The 21,941-nt window shown below is 37.0% G+C and overlaps 1 protein-coding gene across 1 annotated transcript; it reads left to right on the top strand.

Annotated features, from left to right (window-relative positions):
- The first annotated feature begins 13,183 nt into the window (after positions 1-13,183).
- Positions 13,184-21,239, top strand: pax9 (paired box 9). The gene is made up of 5 exons (XM_070877450.1): positions 13,184-13,274; positions 14,481-15,113; positions 17,081-17,229; positions 19,517-19,742; positions 21,151-21,239. The coding sequence occupies exons 1-5, from the start codon at positions 13,184-13,186 to the stop codon at positions 21,237-21,239; spliced, it is 1,188 nt and encodes a 395-aa protein (XP_070733551.1).
- The last annotated feature ends 702 nt before the right edge of the window (positions 21,240-21,941 follow it).

Below are 21,941 nucleotides of genomic sequence, written 5' to 3'. Positions count from 1 at the left end.
AGAATTGTCCAGGCGGTCCACTGGATCTTTTAAGAACTATATAAAAGTAGTTGTGTCCCTCTTTGATGTTATTAGAGAAGCAACTGCAATTTTTGCTGTCCTGAGATTCAAGAGGAGTGGAGCTCTGTGCACATGTTGCTGATGCAGTTGCCAATATATCTTGGGTCAGCTTGTTGGGGATGGCAAAATTACAGATACCATACAGTTTGAATTCAGTGTCTGTGGCTGCAGTTATACTGCCAATTTTGCAATGGACAATGATAAATTCACAGGAAGTGTAGATACAAAATTGGCAGTACAATTTGTGAGTCACACGAATAGAGCAGCAATGAACTTTTAAAACATTGTTTGACACTATGCTGTATTTTATACACCAGGTAAAGTCCAAGCAGTCCTAACAGTGGTGGTCTTGAATCTCCTGGCTTTACTGCATTTGATACTGCCTCCTGACTCCTGAATGACACTGGTACTCGACGATATGCATCCAAAACTGCTTTGCATCGTTGTGAAAGTGTTTGTATAATGACACTTTTATATTCTACTGTTCTGGCAATATAAATGCTACCATTCAGTTAGCTTTATTAATTGTTTCACCATATTTTCTCATGTGTATCTAATATTACTCCCCAGTCTCTTTTCAGCATGGCCAGATTACTGGGCAACAATAACATTCGCCAGTTCTAACGACGGGTCATCGACCTGAAATGCTAACTCTGCTTTTCTCTCCACAGTTGCTGCCTGACCCGCTGAGATTTCCAGCATTTTCTGTTTTTATATTAAATAACATTTGGGGCCTCCCTATCCATTAAAACACAAACATGTAGAAAAATGTATGAAGAAATAGACCTCTAATACATGTAAACATTCATTAATAATAAAATAGATCATATCAAAATTTAGTCATTCATCTCATTCATAGACAGTCCCTCGGAATCGAGGAAGACTTGCTTCCACTCTTAGCATGAGTTCTTAGGTGGCTGAAAAGTCCAATATGAGAACCACAGTCTCTGTCACAGGTAGGACAGAGAGTCGTTGAGGGAAAGGGTGGGCAGGGAGCTTGGTTTGCCGCACGCTCCTTCCACTGCCTGTGCTTGATTTCTGCATGCCCTCGGCGACGATACTCGAGGAGGTCAACACCCTCTCGGATGCACTTCTTCCACTTAGGGCTGTCTTCGGCCAGAGACTCTCAGGTGTCAGTGCTTAAATGACATATTATGGCAGGTGCCCCATATTAGATTAAGGCCCTTGGGCACGGGTCCGGTATGCTTTAACCAGCCCAGCTTTTCAATCTCCTTGTACTAATTGAATTCTATTATTTTTAATCTCATCTTTGACAACTTTACCTTGTGTAATACCTATTGTGCCTGGCCAATTGTATAACTAGTCTTTGTACTTTTAAAAATATTTTGCTATATCCTCTGTCCATATTGTTCTCTCTAATTTGTGTAATCAGCAAATTCATTTCTGTCACAGTGGAACTTTAACTGTGAGATATATAAGAACACAAGAACATAAGAAATAGGAGCAGGAGTAGGCCATTAGGCCTATCGAGCCTGCTCTGCCATTTAATAAGATCATGGCTGATCTTCTACCTCAACTCCACCTTCCTGCACTATCACCATATCCCTTGATTTCCTTAGTATCCAAAAATTTATAGATCTCTGTCTTGAATGCACTCAACAACTGAGCATCCACAACTCTCTGGGGCAGATAATTCCAAAGATTCACAACCCTTTGAGTGAAAAAATTTCCCCTCATTTCTGTCCTAAATGTTTGACCCCTTATTCTGAGGCTGTGACCCCTACTTCTCAGCCAAGAGAACCATTCTCCCAGCATTTATCCTGTCAAGCCTCTTAAGAATGTCATATTTCACATTGAAATCAACCTCTTCCTTGAAACTGGAACCATGAATTAATAAATGGTGAGAATGAATCTTTCATTTTGAAGTATTAGTTGAAAAATTAGTAGAGGAATTTGGAATCAATGTATTTATTAGTTGAGTGATTACAATGAATAGACACAAAGAACCAGTAAGAAAAAAAGAATTACCTTTAATATTTATCACTGCAAACATCAACATTCATATAAATAGATTTGTTTTAAATTGTATCAACACACCAATAAATCTTCTATAGATGCAAGCTTTAATCGTGAAGCTTGTGATATCGTATTATTGAAATTTGCAATTATACAAGTAAAAGATGGCCAACTAACAAAACAGAAGGAAAGAAGACTTTTAAAGCTTAAAAGAATGTCACTGTCGGAGTGATAGCTCATGTATCAGCTTTGGTTCAGTGATAGCACTCTCAACTTTGAGTCAGAAGTTGTGTCTTCAAGCTTCAGGACTTCAGCATTTAATCTGGAGTGACACTGACAACAGTACTGAGCGAGCTTTGATTTGTCAGAGGTACTGCCTTTCAGGTAAGACTTTAAACTGAGGCTGCGCCAGCCTATTCAGATGCCGTGGCAGTTCTTGGAAGAAGGGCATGAAGTTCTCCTGATGTCAGGTCCTGGTCAACAGTCATCCCTCAACAAATATCACCAAAACAACTTACAATAACAACATTACCAATAACAGGTTAACTGGTCAGAAATGCCAGGTTAGATGCAGGAAGAATGTTCCCAATGTTGGAGGAGTCCAGGACCAGGGGTCACAGTCTAAGGATAAGGGATAAGCCATTTAGGACTGAGATGAGGAGAAACCTCTACACTCAGAGAGTTGTTAACCTGTGGAATTCTCTTCCGCAGAGAGTTGTTGATGCCAGTTTGTTAGATATATTCAAGTGGGAGTTGGATATAGCCCTTATGGCTAAAGGGATCAAGGGGTATGGAGAGAAAGCAGGAAAGGGGTACTGAGGTGAATGATCAACAATGATCATATTGAATGGCGGTGCAGGATCGAAGGGCCGAATGGCCTACTCCTGCACCTATTTTCTATGTTTCTATGTCATCGCATCGCTGTTTGTGGGATCTCACTGTGCACAACTTGGCTGCCACATGTGCCTACATAAAGAGTACCTACACTTCAAAACAAATTAGTTGGATGTGAAGTACGGTGGACCACCTGAGAAATTGAAAGGCAATTATTTATACAGGTGGGGGAAAACTATTTACAGACGTAGGATACTGTTATTGTTCCACTTTTGCATCACTGGAAAGTGGATTCTGTTTTGCTGCAATGCAAAACTAACAGTCTAACTCTGGATCTAGATCTCAATTTGTCTCCAAAGTACGAGAGTCACCCTTTCTCAAGCCATGTCACACCGCTTGCTTGACACTGCATGGAGTATAATTCCATTGAGGTATCAACCCAGCGTGTCCATTAGACCTTCTGTGCTCTTTATAAATTTCAGCAGGGCGTTTAAACAATATGTTTTGAGGAGGCAGACACATCCACCTACTCTCAAAACATCTAAAATCTGCCAGCGACAGCAGAGTCTGCGCAGTTCCAGCCGAGCAGCATTAATCAGGTGTTGCCGCTGCAGATTCTTTGACTCTTTTCTGCATCAATCTGAGACCGATTGCACAGTATAATGAGGAATACATTAAAACGCTTGGTGGACTTTTTTTCGTAACATTTTGAAATAAAATCCATGTAGAAAGTCGTGTTCAAATATAATCAGTCACAATCCAAACAAATAATTTACCAAAAACACTGTTAATATTAAACATTGAATAATCTCCCCAAAACAACAGCATCGCGACAGAACGATTTATAATTAACATAATACTGTCAAACGTGGATTTAAAAAAAAATTATGTTGAACAAAACGAACATATGGAAGGACTTAAAACGTGTTTGAAATGCTTTGCAATGGGCGATAACTGCCCATGTTGGTTTTACTGCCGATTTCAAATCAAAAACACCAGGCACAACATTGCGAACTCATCACTTTAAACATTTTTTTCATATTTTATCAACATGTAGCGTTCTAAAATAAGCAGAGAATGGAACTCGTTGCATATGTGTATCGGTCTGACTTTTTTTTAATGACACGTGAACACGTTAAATATGCATGTGTCGTTTAATGTATTTTCTAACCATAAGTATATTGCACCAATTGTACCGCATCTGAGTGAGAAGCGTTTACTAAGAAAACTTTTAAATGTGAACGCGGCCCTATCGTTTGAACTTATAAAAAATATTTCAATTGTAGAAGTCATCTTTGCATGAGCTCCCATTTTCAGGAATTGCCACACTTCATTAGTCAGGTGGTGAATAAACTCAAATATAATACCAGTTGCCGACCCACAGCAACAGACTGTTAAACAATGTAATACGCGTTCAGACTGCAATAAAACGGTGCGACTGAGCCTTTCAGTATAGCCATTGACATCGCGTTTGGTCGAACATATTTCAAATGAATATTTGGTTATTGCTTGTATTCTATCTCGTTTCCAATGCTTTATATTAATTAGCAATAGCTAAGTCGAAAGAATCTGCACACGCGATTTAAGTTTTAATGTCTATCTAATTTTATTGTAAAACCTGATGTTTTAATGACCGACGTTCAAACGCATTGCCAAGGAAGAAACGGAATACATATAAATTACTACACCACTAAATTACAGTGCAGCTCGCGCTTTTGGCGTTTGGGAGAAAGCAAATCCAAATCAGATAGGCAAGGAGAAAACCTATTGCCCTGCTTTAAAAAATATAAATTATGCGTTGCAGCTTTTATCATTATATTTTCTACGATAATTGCTCAAAGCCAGCTGGATAAACTCTGGCTAAATGAACATCCTGAATTCCCAAATGTTTAAAAATATAATGTTGGAGCCGCAGCTTCGTCACTTGGTATCGAGATTACTAATCAAATGATTAATTTTTGTTGAAAATGAAAGGTTGATTACAATTTAGCGGTTCTGATAAAACGTGTCTTCATCATGTTTTTATTTTATTCTGAAGGGCAGTATTTGAGCAAAAATATATTCAGCCAATAACCGCGCGCGACCTCTCGCCCACAGAGTCCACTTATCTATGACGCCTGATTATGACACAGGTAGGAATGAGCATTTTTCCTCAGAGTAAAATTCACTCTTTTGCAATTATCTTCCTTCACTCTATTATATTCTTTAATCTAACAATAAATAGTTTCAAGAATAAGTATCAAGGATGGTTGCCAGTTTAATCTCTGCTGAATAAACTTTTCTTTTCGAACAGTGTTCATATAATGCCTATTCTGGTAACTATTAGCAGCACAGTTGTCATATCGAGATTTTAGAAATTGATAAAGTGACTGCTGAATGTTGCAAATCATTCACTAGATTGTGGGATGACTTTAGACGGAAGACTTCAGAACTTATTACGATAGATACTGATAATATTTCTTTCCCCTTACCTGCCAGCTGTAATCAGGAGGTGGCGCCAGATCCCAACAGGGTTTCTTTCAACTGAAACGCCGGGTTGGAAACAAGCCAGCTCTGCGGTTTTAGAATAAAATTGACGGTAGAGTCATTTTTCAATTAAAGAACGACATCGTTTATGAAAAATAAATGATATGTTCAATAAAGAGGCAGCAAATGAACGAAAACGACACACATTGATGATAGCATGGGTATGCCACAATTGTGTTTTAGTAATCATTGCAACGACTTAATAATTTTGGAAATGATTTAAAAATACATCTTATAATTACAAACTGTTATAAAACGTAAAATGTTAACACAATACATTGCCGTGTAATAGCAGGATTGGCGCGTGTTTTGGGGAAGAGGGGGCTGCTCGCAAATTCTGAAAATTGATTCTATCCTAGTCATTCATTCTTGCAGTTACTTTGTAGTTACTTCATACATCTAAAATTAGAAAACAATAATCCGTCTAGAAAAAAAATCAGCAAATGTCCATAGATGTTATATTAAAGTTAGTTCGAGGTGTGAGCTTCGGCGCACCATTTGCCACATCCTAAAATTTCAAATTCCACCTCTACTGCTATTAACAACTAAAGTTTTATGAAATTGCAAATTATTCAGGAAATAGTTATCTGGCGCTTACATGAGACGTAATATTCTTCGATGAGAAACGTTATTCCACGAAACAAACGATTTTGTAATACTACAATCATTTTCAAAAAAAACAATTGTGTTGAGTGGTTTTATCTATTTTGTGCACTGTTATTTGAACTTAGTCCAAGAAATTAAAAGAATTAGTTCAACAAACTGAGCATTTTTTGCAATGCAGTACACTCGGACTTCTCCATTCGTAACCAAAATAATAATACAAATTGTTTAGCAATAACATGTCATTTCAATATATTTATAAAGTAATTCATATTTCCATCAATTAGTTCTTTGCATAATATTATTCTTAATAAGTACAATTAAATGTACAAGGTATTTAAGGTGGGTGCGGTTTTTGCCTGCATTTTGTACAGCATTTCAATTTTTCTCCTGTCCCGTTTAAGAATATAATACAAAAATAAGGCATTTGCTCTGAATTACTGATGGTCTTTCATTTCTGTATCATAAAATTTAATTTACTTCGTATGAAATTACACCCCGCAGTACTTTCAGCTGCATAAACATTTTGGTATTTGCAATTAATATGCTTTTGTTCCTATTTTGTGACAATGTCTCTTTTTTCTGGAATATTCTTTCCATGTGTATATTTTATATTTTCTCTATACATATTGCTTTATATAGCTAATATTTAACTAAAATTGTGTATATATGTGAAATATTGTAGGTATATTAATTTTAAATGCGATGTTCCTTTCTATAGTATTACATAGTTTTCAATGTTTTAAATAAAGGTTGTTATTTTTGGGAGGACTCCTAGTGGAATCAAATTGTTTCTATGTAAAGTTAAATGCAATATACATAAAACAACGACCTATCCAATTTTTCAATGTTAGTTTTACCTTGTGCACAAATTACGCGAACTTATTTTCAGCTAACTTATTTCATGTCTTTGTGAACAAAAGCACGGCCTCAGATATTTTAAATACAAGCTTTTCAAAAGTATAAAATGACCAGTTTAAACAAATGATGCGTTTTACACCCTTTCAATAAGCAGACTTGATGAGAACTGAAAAGTTAAACTTGGTGACATTTTCATTTTTATATTCCACGGGCTGCAGCTTAATGAGATAATTTTGAGACCCTACAAGTTTCTTGCAGACTATTAATTTACCTGTGGAAACCAGAATTGACAAATATGTAACCGACACATAACTGAATATTGATACTATACCGAAGCTCTTGGGTCAGGATGAAAATATCGGCGATCGTAGCTCGTCATAACGATCTTAATGGCAAACATTATTGTTCTTTAGATTTTAACTTTTTCTAAAATGTTCTCAGTAGCTATCAGCATCACGAGACTTAATTCAAAAACATAATGTCGAGTTAAAGAAATGTGCCGAGTTACAGTACATTTCTTTACCGGAGGTATGATCCAAACTAACTGAAGGTTTAGGTGAGCAATATATTAATTTGGTGTGAAACTACTGTCATAATCGTGAACACGTCGAATAAGGTTCATCAGGGGTTGCAGTAATAATATTGCTCACACTCCGTAATAATTGTAACGTTTCAATGTTAAGCACCCATACAATCTTGGAAGCACTGTCACATTTATGTGAAAATACGTTTTTCAGGGATAAAAATAAAGGGCTGTCAGATAGACCTCCTGCCCTGTGCATGATCATGATTTTGAACTTGAGAAATAGCGTGAACGACTTTGAGGATCTCTCCCTTGCATACAAACAAGATATTGTGCTACATACACTTCGTTGTGCAATACAAAGGGCCGATGCATCAGACGTACAGTGAAATCCCGGCCGTATTTCAAAGCACAATTCGTATATTTAGAATACCAAATTATTTTTAATCAAATCATCAGGTAGAAGATCTGATCTCTTATTGATATATGCTTTATGGAGTTATCAAGAGAATATTGGCAACACCCACCCGCTTGTTCTGGATTTTAAAACATGTTTACATTATTTGTATTTTACAGCGTAGACTGTGGGCTACTAAGTACAATGCAATCATATTAGTATGGTCTTGCTCTTTCTCCCGAAGAGCTGGGAAGAGATTATTTAATTACTCTGAAATAACGCTGGTATTTAAAATACCAGCGCGTTCTGACTTATTTTCTTGAATTTGTAATTCTGACAAGATCCTGCTGACTCTTCACTCCTCAGCTTCTTATTCTACACAGCGGGACAGGTGGTGAAGATCGTTGTCCTGGTTAAATAACGTGTGCATCAGTGACAACAAGAAAGTGATTTCAGTGGTTCTTCCCATAATTTCAATACATACTGTAAGATTGACAACTATTTTGCTCTTACACACAATTCAGAGAGAGGTAGAGAAGAGATAACACATGGTTAATTCATTACCATCTCTAACACCAATACGTTTTGATATGCGCGCAGATCACACTAAGTAGCAGTGCGTTTTATAATATCTTCATCGTTGTTTTAAATATATGTTTTATATATTTGGTGAAATCTATCTGATTCATTAGTTTTTATGCATCATAACACTATGCTTGTCGATTATAGTAGAACATCATCATCATCATAGGCAGTCCCTCGGAATCGAGGAAGACTTGCTTCCACTCCTGAAGTAAGTTCTTTGGTGGCTGAACAGTGCAGTAAGAGAGTCAAGACTCTGTCACAGGTGGGGCAGATAGTCGTTGAGGGAAGGGGTGGGTGGGACTGGTTTGCCGCTGCTCTTTCGCTGCCTGCGCTTGATTTCTACATGCTCTGGGCGTTGAGACTCGAGGAGCTCAGCGACCTCCCGGATGCACTTCCTCCACTTAGGGCGGGCTTTGGCCAGGGACTCCCAGGTGTTAGTGAGGATATCGTACTTTATCAGGGAGGGTGTCCTTGTAACGTTTCCACTGCCCTTTTGCAGTGAAAGAGCTCCACATAAAGCACTTGCTTTGGGAGTCTCGAGCATGCAAACTTTTTGGCCTGATTGAGTGTGGTCAGTGCTTCAATGCTGGGGATGTTAGCCTGGACGAAGACGCTGATGTTGATGCACCTGTCCTCCCAGGGGATCTTGCGGAGACATCCTTGGTGATATATCTCCAGCGACTTGAGGTGTCTACTGTAAATGGTCCATGCCTCTAAGCCATACAGGAGGGCGGGTATTACAAAAGCCCTGTAGACATTCTAGCAGAACAGTATTATGTAGAATGGAGATTTGCGATCTTGAATCTCACTGAAACGGAATAGAGCTTTGTGCTGACAAATACTTTATAAAACCAAACTGTACTTGAGATTTTAAAACTTCTTTACTTGAGAAACGTACTGCGTATATGACATGAAATAACATTTTTCTTATTGGAAACGAAATGCATTGCAATAGAACACAAAATGTTCAGCTGTGGTAATGTAATATCAACTGATATGATCAACTTCCAGTCAAGGCTATTTGGACGGTGTAATCTATTTTTGAATTAAGCGAAATCTGATAGGTCACACCCACTGGACCTCAGGAAATATATATTGGCCTTGAAAAGAGCAAATGCATAGTCACTAAAATGATGCCAGGAAGTAAAGGGTTAAGTTATGAGGCCAGGTTGCAGAAATTTGGCTTGTAGATTCATTCTCATGCAGTTAAACAGTTGAGGTGTGGTCTAATCGAGATATTTAAAATGATAAAAGGATTCTATGGAATGGGTATAAAATTAGAGCAAGAACTAGTTTAGGAATTAAATCAGGAAACACTTTTTCATACACAGGGTAACATTTGGAATGCTCTCCCCAAAAGGCTGTGGGCCCATTGAACTGTTCGAGCCTGAGATGGATAGATTTTTGTTGAGTAAGGGTATCAAGGGATATGGAGTAAAAGCGGGTAAATTAAGTTGAGATATAAATCAACCACGATCTAATTGAATGGCAGAACAGGCTCGAGAGGCTGAATGGTCTGCTGCTGTTCTCATGTTCACTGCTGTATTGTACTATAATGCGAACCTGCTGCTTGTTGATGCGTGTTTAAATCTGATATGACGCATCGCAAATAAAATCAACTTTTCTTTGATGAAAATGCATATTTGATTTATTGTAATTGCATTTTACTAAGACGAATGTGAATCTAACTTTAACAAGCTACATGTTTTCGGATCCATTGAACTGATTTTAACTCACCTATTGTAGAATATATTTTACCAACAAGACTGGAACTTCTTTATGTTAAAGGGTGTGATCAGCAATGTTTAATGTAACTCCTTTGTTTATTCACTTTACACTAGTTAAACCTGAATAGCATGTTAGAAATCCGGCTATACTTCGTTGCAAACTAAAATCTTTCACTTTATGTTGCTTCAACGCTTTGATGAAAGACAGCTACTGTGTATTTCAGCAGAGACAGCGAGGAGTCATATTTAGCAGTAGTTTGTCGGAAGGCACCCATTTCGTTGAGATTAGAAAACTGTATAAAGAACTCCGCAGTATAACTTGTAAATAGTTGTCAAACTTATTAACGTCAATTACTTTGGGGGGATTTGGCATTGATAGGGGATTTAGCTTATCTTTTCCAGTAGTTCAACCAAATGTTCACTAAACATTTGGCTCCGACCGTTTTAGTTCATAAAGTGATTTTGTAAAATGTGGCATTTGTTTGTTTCACTTTATGTCCAGTTTTCATATCAAGTTACCTATTAGAGAAATATGCGTTTGTCCTTGTACTTTGTTATAATTGCCTTTTTATTTTCTTATGAAAATAGTCAACATAATTTCGAGTAAGACATAATCTGCGACGCTGGGCTTCAGTGAAAATGGCTATAAATATTTATTCCTGTTACTTCCAAATATTTAAACGTAAGAGTCTGGAATTCAGTAGTGCAATTACTTTATAAATTTGTCTGATTGCTGATTGTATTAGTTATGGATGAATAACAATTTTCTCCTGAAGCAACCGGGAAGATTTGAGCGTAATATTTTGAAGGCGCATTCAAAGGTAATACAACATCAGCAGGTAGAGAGTGTAAACATCGTGTAATCTCCCTAAACTACATTTTAAAATAAGAGACCCGATGGGACTTTTTACAACTAGGTAATGGGGAAGAACTAGAAATGTTGAAAATGCACGTTGCGGCATTTATTCTAGCAAGATATATTCTTGGATAAGATATGAATTTCAAAATTAGAAACCAACTTTCTTCCGGAAATTAATTCTAACACGCCATCTGGCTTTTAAAATGCTGTTGTTATGAAATGAAACAGTCAAATTCAAAACGATTTAATGCTTGCTTGCAAAAACAATTGCGAATTCATCCCGTTTGTGTTTCCCTAGTCTCTAATGGGCCAGTGTGTATCTGACCTTTGTTATTTAAGACCACGCTCAGCACCTCAATGGAAACAAGTTAAGCACGTTCAGCTCTGGTAAACATTTATCCTTTTCCACTGGAGACTAGCCCTGTGCAAACGGGCTCTTCCGACAGTCCCAAGTTACAGGCTCACATGCGGCCCACAGATTGGAAGGAGAGAGGGTCCAGAGATCACACAACGAAAAAGCATTGAAGGAAAACAGGATAGTGACCCATACAGACAACGGGGCAGAGATAAGCGCATGCTCCAAAAAAATTACAGGAATAGCAAGACATTTAGAATATAAACGTAGACGGACAGAATGACATGAATGTTGACCGTCTTATCGAATTACACTATACCCAACACACTATCCGAAACAAGCACGAGAAAAAAAAAACGCCGCCTGATAACTTAATGAGATACTTTATCAGAAATTGTTAGGTAAAATTTCCAATTACTATCATAAAACTCTTCTTGAAAATATTGCTTTTGATATTTTGGTACACACAGTGATTGAAATAAAAAGATTAAATACACCTTTCGGTCAAAACCATTAAATAGCACAACACGATCCTTGAAATAACCGGACATTATTTTAAACGATGTAATTTTATTGACAGTGGGACCTATATGGTACCTTTATCATAACATAACCAAATAAATATTGAGATCTAGCACAAATATTTATACTGAATTAAAGTGGAACATTTGACTGTTACATTCAAATAAACATTGTTGGTATCGAATTTAGAATTTTAGAGAAGTGTTTTAGCTTTAAGAACTCAGAACCTACTTCAAACTTTATTTTGTGGCAGGTTTGGAACACACCGCGGAACATAAACTCTAAGGCCAGATTATACCACAAAGGTAAATAGATACCCTCACAAAATTAAAGTCATAAATTTCTTCCCTGTTTTAAAATCGTTCGCAGCAATAAAACAGTATAAACCCAGGACTGATGTTACATTTTGTAATTAAGCGAAGCCATTAATGATTATTTTCATTTAAGAAAGTAATTTACCAATCAGAATAGCACAAAGGTTAAATACATGAGCAAATTTTTTGTTTGGATTGAAAAATGGGCACGGCGTTTTCTAAGACATTTTAGTGTTGACTAATTTATCAGCAGCATATTGGGTCGTATGTTTTGATTTCAAACCGCAGCATGAGGCAAACGCAATCTAATACCTAACCATTAATGTTACTGATGGAAGAAGCACTTTATGCTAATACTACACAAGCAATAATTCTTCATGTATAAATTACCTACATTTTATAAATCTCAATAGATATTGCCTACCTGATTGCCAGTGGTTAAATGTAAATTAACATGGGAAGCTATTTGCAATTATTTATTCAGACAAATATAGATTACTCCCTTTGTAATGGAAGAGCAATCATTCCGATTAGTAATTTGCTATTCCAACATTGATGTATTCTCCGTATTGGTTGGCTGTTGTTACTTATGATGCACGTTATTCCAACAACAACAACAAAGTAGTGTTGGTATTTTAATTTAGAAAAGCAGTATTTACGTGATGGTTTATTTAAGATGCCGTTTAGTTTTTAATTTAAAAAAAAATCAATAGGCTTACAATGGCTTTTGGGTGGGGGGTAAAATAATTTACAATGGGAACTTACCGGCTGAATGAACTATTCCGTTTTAAATAACAATACTAGTTTGATACAATTTACAATTTATTGATGTTTTTAAGGTAGTATTTCCTTCACATTAACAGTCCACCAGACGTTAGTCAGCCCGATACTAATTTGTATGACCAACTTCCAGGTAGTGTTGCCAGGTCACCTCCGTCCACCAATGAGGCAATGCTGTTTTCATTCTCCCGCCCTCTTACGTCATTGTCATGGGCGTGCCTATGGTGATTGACAGACAGATCGTGTAAAATCCATTTCCCATGCTGTGCTTTGAAATGCAGAACCGAGCCACCTCTCCCGAGGAAAAGGGAAGCACATTTACTCTATACAAGTTCTTCTGTAACTTCGAGGGTGAAATCAGTTACTAGGCAGCATTTACAAGCGGATCCCAAAGCAATCTGTACGACAGGGGATTTGAATTCTATTTGGAACGGTTTCATATTCAGCAGGAAGTATTGAGGATCACTGGTGTAATAACTATCATGGGTAAGTAGTTTCAGTCTGTAAATTTTACATTGCTGTCAACAGAAGCACAATCGACCATTAAAGCTGGCATTATCAAGCACTAACTTTTTTTCAACTACTTATATTAATTGAAAAGACATGCTATAAAATCAATTTAGTCACACCTAGTTAGATGACTACATGTTGGGGTGTTTATCTTGTGTTTAGAGGAAGTAGACAGACGTGTTTTCCATACGAACATGTGTCGATTAATTATGTGTAGTTATTACATGGTCATCTTTTGCAGCGTTAATGAGTTTAACGGAATTATGCGTATGGGCTTGTGCTGACAAAAGATACAATAATAGCCAAACGGTCCAATTACCAAACACGGTAAAACCGAAGGAACCGTGAACTGCTTAACTTTTAAACACACCACTTAAATATTCTTGGGCGTTTGCATTCCTCCTTTAAATATAACAGATAATCGCGTCGTAAGGGTAAATACAGGCCGGTGTCTAATTTATATCTGTGTTTTGAATCTCGACTTTAATTAACACTACCCTTACGTTTAAATTTAGTCGAATTATTAGCAGAATGAAAACTGTCGCCTTGTGACACGAGAATAAAATTACAATTCAGAGAACAAATAATATGATACATTTGCTCGTGTGTATATCAACAGAAAATAAAATATGAGGATTAAAGAAAACAAACTTACATACGGTTAATTTAAAAATAAACCGTGTGCCATTTTCGAGCCTGTCGAATAAAAGTTCCTGGCGACTGAAAAAAATATTTTCCCAAACAGAGCTATGCAAAAGCTAGCAAGTACAGATGGCGATCACAATTCGCACTACTGGGCCTATTCTTAGTTGACTTCTAATAGAAAACTGTGATCGCAATTAATGTAGGAATTTGAGTCGAATGTAAACGTTACATTGTACAGGCCTACACGACGGATACGCTCCATAAACGTAACAAAGTAGAGCCTGTCAAATGTTGGTTAATAAAACACAAATACATCCGCTGTCTGGTTAGATATTGGGTTGTAACGTGTAACTGTAGTTGACTTTTTTTCTGAATGCGTCCTCTTGTTCTGTTCCACACCAGAGCCAGCGTTCGGGGAGGTGAACCAGTTAGGAGGTGTATTTGTCAATGGCAGACCACTGCCTAATGCTATTAGACTGCGGATAGTTGAACTAGCCCAGTTGGGGATCCGACCCTGTGATATCAGTAGACAGTTACGAGTTTCACACGGCTGTGTCAGTAAAATCCTGGCTCGGTACAACGAGACTGGTTCTATATTGCCCGGTGCGATCGGAGGCAGCAAACCCAGAGTGACAACCCCCACAGTGGTCAAGCACATCCGAGCATACAAGCAGAGGGATCCCGGGATTTTTGCGTGGGAGATCCGAGACAGACTCTTAGCCGATGGGGTCTGCGACAAGTACAACGTCCCTTCGGTGAGCTCCATCAGCAGAATCCTGCGCAACAAGATCGGAAACCTGTCCCAGCAGAATCAGTACGAGTCGAGCAAGACTCCAGCGCACCCGTCTCCACAATCGGCTCTCCAGTACAATGCAATTTATTCCTACTCCAGTCCCATCACAACGGCCGGAGCTAAAATGCCATCGTCGCCCGGTGTGCCCGCAATCCCAGGACACATGGGAATTCACAGGACCTGGCCTTCATCGCACTCTGTCTCCGATATCCTGGGTATTCGAGCAATCATCGAGCAGCAAGGTAAGCTGCAGCACTCCACTACAAGGTCGCTCAGTAAAAAAAGGCCAAGCTAAAGCAATTACGAGTCTTTTGTTTTTACCTCAGCACGTACCACACATCGTAGTGTCTATGAATAAAGAATCTCCGCTCACTAAATATCCAGCTAACATGGTTTCCCATTCTAGTCTTAACCTCACTGTTTCTGTATTTCCCCAGCTAGCCACATTTCCCCTCCATATAATAACAAATTGAGCACGAATTTGTAAAAATCAAAAATCGTCTTATACAGTGTAATCTGTTCACTAATTTTGAATCAATAGCTGTCCCAGTGAAAGCCACCAAGACTAAAGCTTCACCTTAAATTAAAAATATTGTTGCGTTTTTAGTGAAACAATTTCAAAAGTACCCATTTTATCAAGTTGCATTTAAACTCTTCATAACAGGAGGCAACCAAGGATTTGAAAGTTCCATTCCAGTCAATTACTGAAATGCATGTTAACCGCTCTCGAGCGCAGTCAGTTTTCACAATCTAGTTAACAAAACAAAATGAAGCCACGTCGCTTCTCACAGAAAATGTCCACTCTTATTGTCAAACGACATAATTATTTCCTCTCCCACTGATCGACTGATTAGAATGGTCTGCTGTTTATGCCTTGTAGTTTTAGGTAGTTGAACACCGATTATATTTAAGTTTTTCGCGATTATTTGTGTACTAGGAGCATTTCTCGAGGGCACAGTTCTAGACTGATTGCGAAATTGATTAATACAATAATTGTCAAATATAGTGGATTATTCTGTTGTTCCTTCAAATACAAATAAGCATTTTTTCGGGTCAGTTTATTGGAAACCTGTCACTGTTGCACTTCTTAAAGCTCAATATAATGCATGTTATTTGCACCTACATCCTTTTTGTCGATGTGTTGCCTAGATTTATAATCAAAATGGTCACTTTGGTCATAAAGGTGGATTTTATATATAGCAAGTGTGTAGGCCTGAAGTGCTGCTAATTAACTTAAAATTAATACAAAAAATGTAATAAAACACTTGTTGGAACGTTGCATCTAAACAATGGTATGCTAGCTTCGGGAATCGCCCGATTTTTATTCAAAACAGATTAAGTAGTTGTGCCGTTTTTACTCTGTAATGTACAGCGATGCTAACAGCTCACGCCTACGATAGAGCTACCTGGAAAATTATCTGCTTTTAACTGCCAATATCAGTTTTCCTTTTTGAAATCGTCACGATAAAATATCTTGTCGTGGGACTGAGAGGAAACACACAATTAAATCTCCAACAGCCCAATACATAAGACCACAAACAACATAAAATGAATTATATAGTTATGATTTGGCGGAAATCAATGAAATTTAAGTAGGAGGATTAGTAGCTTGTTTCCACTGCAAACAACCATGAACATAAAAGTTAGGACTTAATGCTGAAGCGATCAGCTTAAACTAGACTTGTCATCCTTGAACATTTCTTGAAACATAGATAGCTCGTGTTGAGAAGACGTATCTATTTTATATTTTATATACAGTAATTAGCTTAACAAATTAAAATACATGAATATTTGTAAAATATAATTTGCAAGGGCGTTTGGTTACGCGTATGTTTCAAACAAAGATGGTGACGTTTCAAAATGCAATGTTGGGAAGCACCGTACATCAGAAATAATCTTCAAAATCTATAGCAAGGCAATTTGTGGAAATATCTGATGTTGAACCGTGGGCTCTCTTACTCATTAATGTGTAACATATTCGATATGATCCAGACCGCTGAGGACAGCAAACCGGACTCGATCAAATCCGATGGGTTTGGCAGTAATGAGTAAATCAGCTGAATGGTACCCCAGCAAACTTTATCTGGCCGTCTGTACCAAATAAAAAAAAAAATGCCGGAATCATAAGGGCGGAAATAGAGAAGCAACTATGATGTCTGCTACAACTATTCAGATGCAAGTCATGTCATATAAATATTTTTGTTGTTAGGTGCTATTCCCATTAGTGACAGTTCTTCCTATCCTACTAAAGTGGAGGAATGGAACAGTATAAACAGGAGCCACTTCCAGTCCTCAAACCAGTCTGCAGTGAATGGACTGGACAAGTCCCCACTGGAGCAGGAAGTCAAATACACTCAGGTAATTGTAGCTTGCCTTTCCTCTCAACTGGACAGATTACAGCGTTTACAGAACTCCAAACTACAAAAATAAACACGTTTCAACAATTACAGCCCATATGTAATTAGTATTTTAAATTGTAATGACTTTTACATAGTGGGAACCTCTAATTAATTTATAAAATAAGGGACGAGGTAATATGCTATAGACATTTATTAATCAACAGGAGTAAAGGTTGAATATGACAATACCATCCATTTGGTATGTTAAAGGCTATTAGCCGCGTTACTGTTAAGTCGAAGTAACATTCAATTTCTAGCACAGACGGAAATGCCAAATCGCAGAATGCGAACATGTAATAAGCACATTAAAAGTTGTCTGAGATATTTAAACATAATAATTTTATTGCCAATGGTGGGATCGCAGTACACGTTGCTCACTTCAACGGAAGAAATCAACGGTTCCCTGTAATCAAACTCGATCGGCAATAAAAATGCTAAATCTGGAAAAAATAACCGATTTTATCTTTCGTACTAATTTAAGACGAACAGTAACAGCATTTCTACAATCTGTTGTAATGACTATAAAACAACAGTTGCTTGGGAGTGGGGGAAGATTAATTATCCCAGATTTAAACCAATAAATACAAATTGTTTTCCTCGGAATTATTGTATTGTTTCACAAATATCTCTTTAGAAATGTCTGCAAATCTTCACACCAGTTTAGAATTAATTAGCTGCCCAGAACTGGACGAGGACAGTTTTGTCAAAATGGATTACTGTGGATTTATACACTACTGTTATAAAGTCTGGGGAGGTGGGGGGCATGGTAAAATGACATAGAACGATTAACTGCTCAGCGCCTACAGGTATAGCCACAGTTTTTAGCATGCTAATACAAATCTGTACAAGAATTTTGGCAGGAGGGATTTTTAATGAATATAATTCTACCCCAACCCGATCGCTCAGTATAGTCGTGTTTGTTTTGCTCGATTGAAATAATATCACAATGACATTGTCCAATTAGGCACATCTCGTCTAGAAAAACATATCGATCATTAAAAAGAAAAAGGAAGACGGAGGTAGTGATTCAAACAAAGCATCGACACCCGGGGCACACAATAGAATGCATTTTTATGGTGGGAGAAAGAAGTTAATTGTAACGGTGGACCGTTCCTAAATATTTTATAAGATAATCCTAAAAATCGAAACAGGCAGAAGGAACGGCCTGTGCTTTTTATCAGCTCACTTTATTGCGTCTAATAGATTCAGCGGTGTCTATAGGCAAAAGTATTAGACTTAATAGAGTGCAACTAATTCAATTCGATTTATCTGCTATTAAAAACGATCTAGATTACAAATAATCACATGGCGCATTTTCAAATGTATGTAGCACCGAATAAATTGATGTTGTTTGTTCATTTCACATTGGGTGTGTTCAGGCAGGTTTAAAACAGCAAATATGCGGTCATTTGCTATCTATGTGACCTGCATTATTCTGTTGTACTGTATTATTTTCAATTGTATACACTTAATCATACACAAAGGGGAGCACAGGATTAATATGCAGTCAATAGTGGGTGTTAGGTTCCGTATTTTTTTTAACGGCACTGCATTAGGAAGCATTATGTGGGACAAGTCACCATTGTGATGTTCGCCCTCGGCTTGTGCTGGCCTTCACTTTGCCATTATTTGCATATACATCATTCTGAGTGTTAACTGCTATGATTCACCGACAACGCTCAAACATTTATTACACATTAACACATTATCTAGCGCACTCATGACTTTTTAAGTTCAGTATCTTTTTGCTGAATATTGTAACATATTCAAAGTATAATCTATTACTTATTGTAATCATGTCACAATTTCCTATCTTTTAGCAGTTATTTAATGTATATTAATATATAGTTAACATAACGAAATGTTAATTTTTCCGAAGTTACATGTGATCTCTATTTGTAAGTTAATCTCACTTTAAAATATTACGCTTAGTTTTGCATCAATTAGGGTTACATGATATTTTCACCAGAGTACTGTAAATGAGATCTTTCTCATATATTATCAAAACATAGTTATATACAAAAACTTTCTTTTTTAATATTAAGTACATTACCTTTTCAGATTTGTGCTAAATTTTACATCAAAATGATCTATGTTATAAACTTACTCCATTATGCTTTTAGTGATTTAGTCTTGGTGTGATTGGGTTATATGTTTCATATATAATAATGAAAGAATACATAGTAATTTCAGTTGGTAATTTTTATCTTCATTAAATAATTTAATGATCAATTTTTATCTTCCAGGGTCCGAATGGTCTGCCTACGGTTAGCAGCTATGTTGCTGCCCCAAGTATGACTCCTTATCCTCCACCTACACAAGTATCTCCCTATATGACATACAGTGCAGCTGCTGCCTCCAGTTACATGGCAACCCACGGCTGGCAGCATGCAGGTGGCAGCACACTACCAACTCACAGTTGTGACCATCCCACACCACTGTCATTCAAAAGTATTCAAGCAACCAGAGAAGGTAGCCACTCAGTTGCAGCCTCTGTATTGTAGTACATGGTTAGTTACAATTCAAAGTCTTTGTGCCAGCATCAGAACAAATATAGTCCTAAACTTTTGATAAACATAGACAGGAACAAATTCCTATTATGTGGCAATTTCAGAAACTTTATTATGCTTGTGTTTATTTAATGAGCTATTGGGATTCTGAATCTCTATAAAATACTAGCACACCCCCTCACTTTATGACTGTAATCATGTCTTCTGTGGGACACAGATGATAAGATAATTGTAATTTAAAGAGCAGAAGCCTGAGGATTGAATCATACTTATTTTACCATCCAGAGATGGAGTCCAACAGCTACTTGTCATATCACTATGTGGCTGAGATGCTGGATGGAATCTAAAGTAAAAGTGAGCATTTTCATTTGAAGAAGAAAACTCAAATTCTCCATCTTGCCTTCTCTTACACCACTATTCCCAACATTGAATCATGGAGCAGGATTGATTGTAGTCCTATAGAATAACTGTGGTTTGGACAATCCCAAACTTCAGGCTGAGCAAGGAAGTGTGGTGGCAAGTGCCCTGTTAAGGGAGGGTGGCAATATTACTGAAAATAGGTGATTAAGTTGTCAAAAAAGCAGAATATAGTTAACATTTCAGAGGCGCAGATTTTCAAAAATTCATGCTGTCACGGATATTAAAAAGTTGATGACTGAAACTATTTAAAAGTACCACAAACCATTCACAAGTACCACAAACCATTCAAAACTGTTATTTCTTGATTCAAATTCAGTTCCACAGGCTTTCCTTTTATTAGCTTATCTCAAATATTTTGCAAACAATGGCAGATTACTGGAAAGCTATCTGATGTGTCTATTTTTCATTCGAATCATTTACATGACCACAAGAATTAATATAAAAGTATTCTATAACGTGTTACATTGTTTTTGAAATGTTTGGGGTGGGGGGGGGGGGGAACGGTGGGGACATGACAAAAGTCTGCAAAGAAAAACTTCATAACCTTTAGCACAATTCCTAGTAATTCCATTGGAAATCTGACACCAGGTGTACCTTTTGCTTATATCTATCACCTTCTTCTGTTAAAGGAATAACATTTAAGTAACTGGACCTAGAGAATGAGGCAAAGTATTGTAACTTAATTATTGGGTAAAGTAATAATCAATGGTAGGGAGGATTAATTATCGAAGAGACTTTCTTCTTTGTAAATTCAAATAAAATGGCAAAATTTATTTTCATATTATTGTGTAAGGCTTTTCTACCTGACTGTTACTGTTGGCTTTCTGGAAAACATATTCATCGATGGCAGGTTGCCCCAGACACTTGAAAAATTGGACATTTCTTTATTATTTTATGTACATAAAGTAGAAGGTTCAGCATTTTTTATGAAGGACATTTTCTTTCTTCAGCAGAGGACACAAAGCAAAACAACTCTCCAAGTAAATCTACAGGATCCTATGCAAGCTCACAGGGTCATTACGCAGCCAAGCACAGCTAGGGTTTAAAGTTAGCTATTCGAAGACCTGAACAAAAAGTCTTTAAGAAGTTGATCAGAAGGTTCAAGCTTAATGTGAAATCTATATATGGACTTATACCATGGACTTGTAGCATAACCACTGTGAAATGCAACTTCTACTCTAGTTGATGGCTATAGCACTAACCCGACAATTCAGGTGAAATGTTAACATGTTTTCCTGACAGTTTCAAGAAAGTTTCATGTTTGAAATGAATGTACATCAGCTCGCTGTGAAGTTTACATCCCTGTAAATAATCATTTTTATTTGTAGGTATAATGGTGGTGGTAAAAAAAGTATGAATATAAAATTTATTTAATGGTAATTAGTACTTTATGTAGCAAATATCCAGTAAACTAGGGCGTAACTGCAATTGGGCAGCCACACAAAGATCTGTACTCCATGCAAAACATAAAAAAATCTAGCATTCCATATTGAAACCATAACCATTTTTAAAAAGTACATTAGTTCTACATGTTTCTGTTGTGAGATTAGTTCACTGCTTTCACAGCTTCGCTCAGCAAAGCCATCTATTAAACCTGTTCTTCAAAAATGTTCAGGATGGATGTATTAAAAAAAATCATTTAAAAAAGGATGTAGATCATTAGACTGTACCTGTATATATTTGTAAGAAAGCCTTTTATTTTTATATCATATCTAAATTAAAAAAGTGTGAATTACAAAAT

The sequence above is a fragment of the Pristiophorus japonicus genome, chromosome 4 (assembly GCF_044704955.1).
Source record: "Pristiophorus japonicus isolate sPriJap1 chromosome 4, sPriJap1.hap1, whole genome shotgun sequence".
Taxonomy (NCBI): domain Eukaryota; kingdom Metazoa; phylum Chordata; class Chondrichthyes; family Pristiophoridae; genus Pristiophorus; species Pristiophorus japonicus.
Note: the sequence above shows the minus strand (reverse complement) of the source record. Positions and strands in the feature narration are given on the sequence as shown.

Bases quoted from the DNA above. Each gene is read 5' to 3' on its own strand.
- pax9 (XM_070877450.1), top strand. From the start codon at position 13,184: ATGCTGTGCTTTGAAATGCAGAACCGAGCCACCTCTCCCGAGGAAAAG. The intron at 17,230-19,516 runs GTAATTGTAGCT...TTTATCTTCCAG, and splicing joins AGGAAGTCAAATACACTCAG to GGTCCGAATGGTCTGCCTAC. The intron at 19,743-21,150 runs GTAGCCACTCAG...TTCTTTCTTCAG, and splicing joins TATTCAAGCAACCAGAGAAG to CAGAGGACACAAAGCAAAAC.